We start from the raw sequence: 6,904 nt of genomic DNA, 5'->3' as shown, positions 1-6,904 counted from the left end.
ACAACTATTATTTATAGTGTCACCAATGTACGTAGTGCTTTACAGAGGAACAGAACCCAAAGCTGGACTGATGTTCCCCCAATAATAGCAGTATCATTGCCAGTTGCCGTTTCTCAGCTCCTGCAGTCTGATTATTAAACCAGCTTTTTAAAAACAGATTTCTGTTTGGGGGCAACACAGAGACAGGTCTTCTCCCTGGTGGCACCTGCCCGTGCAATGATTTCCCCTCTGATGTGTGCCCGGCCGGCCTCAATACTGGCATGTTTTATCGTTTATTGGTATCCGTTTACTTTAGCTTCCCCCAGCCATGCGCTATCTTTGTATCAGCCTCGTCTTGCATGTATGAATATGTCTGTGTGTGCGTTTTTATGCTTTTGGAAACCATGTTGGGATTTGACCCAGTTTACTTGGAAGTAAAGATCTGCTGAGCAGTGGAAGAGCTTTTTTTTTTGTCAACTAAACCTGCAATCCTGTACAAAGTTACCTGGGGGTAAGCCCCACTGAAGATAGAGGACTTGTTGTTGTTGTTCAGTCGTTAAGTCGTGTCCGACTCTTCGTGACCCCATGGACCACAGCATGCCAGGCCTTCCTGTCATCGTGATTTAGGCAGTAGGTCCTAATGGGACTCACTTCTGAGTAAATCTGCACTGGGGTCCTGTGTAAGCACGCTCAGGAGTTGCTGCAATTGAATCCTGCTATAACATGTTGTCTATGATTAAGTTTGCAATCCCATATATACACGCACGCACACACATACAGGAATAAACCCCATTGAACTATGGGGCTTTACTTCGGGGTACACATGAGTGCTTATCAGATATTTCTTTCAGTTGCACGCCACCTTTCTACCAAAAAATGGCACTCAATTCAGCTTTTTTTAGCTTTCGGATTTTTTTTTTTTTAAATCATTCCTGTCATCTCCTGGTATCTTTCTCTTTCTGACCATGGATTGTGATCTTTATTGGCTAATAATGATAGTGTAACACTGCTCTTGCGGGCCGAGCCTGTGCGGGCTTTTACTCATGGGAGTAAGCCCCCAGGAATTTCTGCACAAACCTAGGGCGCAAGCCTATGCCTATGTAGACAGCCTACAGCTCCCAGCATCCCCCAGCCAGCACAGCTGGCTGGGGGATGCTGGGAGCTGTAGGACTCCCCCCCCCCCGTCTAAACATGTACAGGGTTGCACCTTTACGGGTGCCAAGTCAGTCGCGCAGCCCGAAGGCACCTCGCGCGCAATCCCCTTCCGGCAGCGTTCAGCGAAGACTCACTCGCGAGTCTTCCTTATTATTTATTCCTTATTATTATTTATTCCTTGACCCCCCTGCTTGATGCTGATACATCAAGTTAGAGCAATACGGCGACGGAACCACAGAGCGATACAAGGGAACCCACGGCCTCGGGAGGTGGCGGGCTCTCCCACACCGGAGGCGTCCGAGACGAGGCTGGAGCTGGGCAGCCGCCGGTCAGGGATGCTCTGGCTGGATTCCCGCCCTGAGCAGGGGTTGGGCTCGATGGCCTTGCGGGCCCCTTCCAGCCCTACTCTCCTACGGCTCTGTGAAACACATAGCGAAACGACACGCGGCCCTGCGCTCTCCCGCGCGAAGCTGGCGCGCCATCCGCGGGCAGCGAGGGCGCACCGGGTCCAGGCCGGCCGGCGCGGCCGCATCGCCGAAGTCGCGCGAGGAGGCGGCGCCGGGCTGACGCACAAACCCCGCCGCGGCTCTGGCGGAGGGGAGCGCGGAGGCCGTCGCGCCTTTGCCGCGACGGCGGGGCCCGCGGGAGGGCGGGCGGGCGGGCGCGCGAGCCCGGAAGGCGCGGCGCGGGGGAGGAAGCGAAGCCTGCACGCGGGGAGCGCGGCCGGAGGGGAGGCGGAGCGCGCGCGCGCGCGAGCGCCGGGGCCGGGGCGCGCGCGAGCGAGAACTGGAGCCGGGGCGCGCGCGAGCAACAGAGCCGGGGCGGGCGGCGAGCCCAGCAGCAGAGGAGCGAGAGGCAGCGCCCCAGGAGCCAGCCAGAGCGCGCGCCGAGGCCGGAGGAGCGCGCGCCCCGGGAGCGGCGCTCATGGCCGCCTCGGGCCCCGCGGCCGGCGGGGGCCCGCGCCCCGGCCCCGACGAGCCGCCGGCGCCGGGAGCCGCCCAGGCGGCCGCCCCGCTAGCTCCGGGAGAGCCGCCCGCCGCGCCGGCGCCCGCCGCGCCGCCGCCGCCGCCCGCGCAGCAGCCCTCGCCGGCCGAGGCGAAGTTCCAGCCGCCCGCCCCGCAGGGGCCTCCGTGCCAGGCGCAGCCGCCGCCGCCGCCGGCGGCCGCCCCCCCGAGCCCCGGCCGGGAGGACCACTCCTTCCTGCCCCTGGTGCACGACATCATCAAATGGTCAGTGGCCCGGGGGCCGCCCGCGGCTGGGCGTCGCCGGGGGCTGCAGGGCGCGGGAGCGGGCCAGCCCGCGCGCCAGCTGCGAGTGCCCGCGTGGGGGCAGCGTGCCGGAGAGGGGGCCTGGGGGCCGGGCCGGCGCAGGCCGGGCCGGGCCCCCGCTTTCCCCCATCGCCCATCATTGGGTGGCTTCCTGGTTTTGCGCGGCCCCCGTTCTAAAACGTAAAATTCCTCTCCTGGGGCTTCGTGATTGGCAGCAAGGGCTGTAAGCGAAAGTAGTCTGGGATTTTCGGCCCCGCCCCTTTCGCTTTTGGCCCCGCCCCTCCCCCTTCCCCCTCTGGAATGCGGCCCCGAAAGCCTCTCAGGAATGGGTTTGGGTCTCCAAGCGAAAGAGGTTCCCCGCGCCTGCAGTATGCCTCTGAATGCCAGCTAGAACAGAAGAAGGCCATGCTGGGATCCCTCCGGTCCTGTACCAGGGATCCCTCCGGTCCAGTATTCTGCTCACACAGTGGCCAACCAGCTGCCTGTGGGGAACTCACAAGGCACGGGCACAACAGCACCCTCCCGCCCAGCAACTGTATACATAGGCATGCTGCCTCTGGTACTGGAGGTGCCCTATAGCCATCAGGGCTAGTAGCCTTTATAGCTCGTTCCTTCATGAGGATATGTAGTGGAACAGGAGTAGGAAGGTTGCACACATGTCCTCCTGATGGGCTTCCCATTGGGGCAACTGGTTAACCACTGTGGTAACCGAATGCTGGACTAGAGAGGCCTTTGGTCTGAACGTGGCTCGTCTTAGGTTGGGGACCGACAACAAGGCAAAGCTGTTTGCCTCCTACGTGAGTTTTCCAGAAGACCGTTGGCTGGCCTTCGGTTGGAAACAGGGTTGTTGGACTGGATGGGTCCCCAAATTGATCCAGCAAGGGTATTTTATTTCCATCACAAGCTGATCATGAGCCAGTGGTGTGATGTGGCTGCAAAAAAGGTCAGTGTAGTTTTAGGTGGCATTAAGAGCACCATAGTTGTCATGAGAAGTAATTGTTTCACTTTCTTCTGCACTGGTCAGACTTCCACAGGAGTATTGTGCCCAGTTCTTGGTGCTGCCCTTTCAGAAAGATGTAGACAAATTGGGACGGGTTGAGATTAGGAAGGCAAAAAAGATGGTCAGCAGTATGGGAAAACAAGTCCTATGAGAAAAGGTTGAAGGAACTGGGATCGTTTAGCCTGGAGAAGAAACGACTGAGGAGTGGGGACATGATAGCACTTTTCCAGCCGTGATGTTGCATAAAGGAGGGCAAAGCCTTGTTCTCTCCTGCCCTAGAGGGCAAAGGACTAGATCTGACGGGCTTAAGTGACAAGAGGATAGATTTTGGTGGAACATTAGGAGAAACATGTTGGTAATAAGAGCAGTTTGATCATGGAACTGCCCTACAAGGGCCCCTCCAGCTCTATGATTCTATGTAGTTATATCCTGTGCTATCCCATGGTCTCAGAGTGTCTGATAGCTGCTCAACATTAATAGTTCAGTTCCCAAGGAGTTCAGAATCTAAAGAAATCAAGTGGTTTGGACAATAAAAGAGGCCAAATAAGATAAAAAGAATATTGCGAATAGAAGATTATTATTTTTATTATTATTTATTATACCATTCCCTAGGTAGCCAGTCCTAAAATCCATCCACTGGACACTTTTTTTGGCAGGCAGCCACTTGCTAAGTGCAGCTGGGGGGAGTCAAAATCAGTTCCAGGTGTCGTGGGACCCACACATTCTTATGTTCTTAACCAAGTTAGCTTAATGGAACCTCCATATTTGCTTTCATGCCCTGCCTCTAGGCCAGGAGGGGAAACCTGGCCGACCAGATGTTGGGCTCCCAGCTTCCATCAGTTCCAGCCAGCATGGCCAATCTGAGAGGCATCTGGCTGTCCACTGTTGGAAACAGGATGATGGGCTAGGCAGACCTTTGCTCTGATCCAGGAAGGCAGTTTTTGCATTGCTGGGGCTGCCCCCCCCCAAGTCTTTCTTTTCTTCCCCGAGCCTCACCTTCTCCCATGTGATATTTGTATGCATGTAATAATTATTGCCCTCTCTGTTTATCCTTGCTCGATGCCATCATCTTGTTTCCTTGCAGATCTCTTGGGGCCTTGAACACTTTGCTGAAAAGGCACAAATTTAACCCAGGGCAGTTATTTTCCCCAGCCTGGAGAGATGGTAATGGGAAAGACTTCAGCTGTACCAGGGGTTGACAACCTCAGGGCTGGGGGACAAATCCAACCGTCCTGGGGTCTCAGTTCAGTCCTACAGGGATCACCAGATGATTCCGCTCCCTTTCCCTGCAACCACCAACTGTTCTTGTGCTGTTTTTTCCCCGTTCTGAAAGGCTGAAATGCCTGTCCTGGGGCAGGAAGAGCTTGAAGCTAAAACGGGCTGGTCTTTTTTGCCCCACCCCTTTTTCCTTGGCTCCACCCCATCTGCCTTCAGCCCCACCCACTACTGGAAAGCAGGCCCCGAAAGCTTCTCTGAAGCAGAATTTGGACCCCAGCCTGAAATAGTTCGCGATCCCCAAGCTAAATGAAACAAACCCATGAGTTATTTTTGTAAAAGATGCTATTAGTTTTCCAAAACAAGATTATATAAACCAACAGAGAAAATAAGTAAATAAAAAGGAACATATTGGATTTAAATCTGCTTATTGACAGGGAATAGGACATTCAACACAGTGATTTTATTTCCAGTCAGTCAGTGGAACCATCCGTTATTTTATTTAAAACATTTCTAGGTTGTTTTTCCATTAAGATAATATTTGAGGGGGCTTACCCAAAGCAAGATGATGGTGTTAGGAACATAGGAAAGTGCCTTATACGGAGTCAGACCCTGGGTCCATCTGGCCCAGTATTGTTGACCCTGACTGGCAGCAGCGGCTCTCCGGGGTTTCAGGCAGGATTCTTTCAAAGCCATACCTGGAGATCCTGGGGATCGAACCTGGGACCTTCTGCTCTGTCACACTGAGCTATGAACAAGAGTGAAAAGCAGCGAGGACGATAAAGGGTTAAGAGCTTTTCAAATATAAAGGCAGAGATGCAGGACAATTAAAACCAAAAATAAAAGCACCAAGAAATGCAATTATAAAACCCACGAAGAGCTAAACGTTTTGTGCTTTCCCAGGGAAGCAGCAGCCCTATAGCACATTTGTGGGGGCGTGCTTCCTCCCAAATCCCTGCTTAGTTCTTATTCCTGAACTCGTAGGCACAATGCCAGGGCAACGCTGGTGCCCTGTGGTTTTCTCTTGTGCATGGCATACAAGCGTAATAATGGCCACTTTCTGTCCTCCCTCTCTCTCCCCGCCCCACTTCAGCATGGATAAAGACAGCCAAGATGTCCACCAAGTGCTGAATGAGTTGAGGACCAAATTTGTGGAGATGCGCAAGGTGATCAAAACCATGCAGGGCATTGGTGTGAGTCCTGAACACCAGCAGCTGCAACTTCAAAGCCTCCGTGAGCAAGTGAAGACCAAGAGTGAATTGCTGCAGAAATACAAGAGCCTCTGCATGTTTGAGATCCCCAAGGAGTAAAGAGGAAGCAGCCTCGGACTCAGAAGCGGCTGCTCTTTCTTCTTGGATGTGGCCAAGCTCACTGCAGCACACCATCGGTGCCAAAACAGAACGTTCTGTGCCCGGTTCTTGCCGCTCATGAACTTCAGTGCGCTGTCCTGGGCAGAATGCGCTGGTGTGGGTGTTTCGTTCTGTTTCCGATTGTGCTTGAGGGCTGGTTTCAGCAGAATCGGGTGGTAAAGCTGTTCCTGGGGTGTACCACTTCAGACTGTAGGTGGAAGGAATACTCCCCTGTATTAAAATAAAATACAGTCCTTGCACACAGAAAAGTAGAATGCCAGGGTGAAAGATTCAGCCCAGTCTCCCTAACACTATTTTTCTAGGTGCGAGGAGCTGCTTTGTTTTTACTTTGTTTTTGAAATGCAGCACCCCCTTCCCACCTGGTACACTCCAGAAATAGCTGTACCACCTGTTCTTAATGCATAATTTGGCTTCAACATTTTAAAAGAGAATCAGGTGGGGCAGGATGGGGGTGCTATTGCTCTCCCAGCCCCTAGAAGGCATTTATCAGCTACTTCTGCAAAGGACTCGGGCACCAGGAGGGGAAATGTTACACTTATTTGAAATCTGCAGAGGGGCAAAGCTATAACATGGCATCACTCTGCATTTTACTGGACACTTGGGATAAAGTAAACCTCCTGTTCGGGTTTCTGTTGAAGGAATCTGGATTGGAAGGGAAGACCTCAGTTTACACATGTCGTGTGTGTGTGTACATTTTTCATAATTAGTTTTGGTTTGTTTGTTTGTAATGGATACTTCTCATTTCTTCAGTTGTTTGCTTAAATGTCTGGTTTAAGGGAAACATTAAAATTCTGGGGCTGCATATAGTTGAGTCAGTTGATAATCTTCTGGGCATGGAATTTGTTTGTTGTTGTTTATTTGGTCAGTTGCTTCCGACTCTTCGTGACTTCACGGACCAGCCCACGCCAGAGCTTCCT

The 6,904-nt window shown here is 53.2% G+C and overlaps 1 protein-coding gene across 1 annotated transcript; it reads left to right on the top strand.

Moving 5' to 3' along the window:
• The first annotated feature begins 1,699 nt into the window (after positions 1 to 1,699).
• MED9 (mediator complex subunit 9) lies at positions 1,700 to 6,793 on the top strand. The gene is made up of 2 exons (XM_084818171.1): positions 1,700 to 2,363; positions 5,711 to 6,793. Exons 1-2 carry the CDS (start codon positions 2,059 to 2,061, stop codon positions 5,925 to 5,927), a joined length of 522 nt encoding a protein of 173 aa, XP_084674297.1. The 5' UTR covers positions 1,700 to 2,058; the 3' UTR covers positions 5,928 to 6,793.
• Positions 6,794 to 6,904: the final 111 nt, after the last annotated feature.

Source organism: Heloderma suspectum, chromosome 12 (genome assembly GCF_057233095.1).
Source record: "Heloderma suspectum isolate Gila_16-S chromosome 12, 16-S_ref, whole genome shotgun sequence".
NCBI classification, from domain to species: Eukaryota; Metazoa; Chordata; class Lepidosauria; order Squamata; family Helodermatidae; genus Heloderma; species Heloderma suspectum.
The sequence above is the reverse complement of the archived record's forward strand: the minus strand, read 5'-3'. Positions and strand labels throughout refer to the sequence as shown.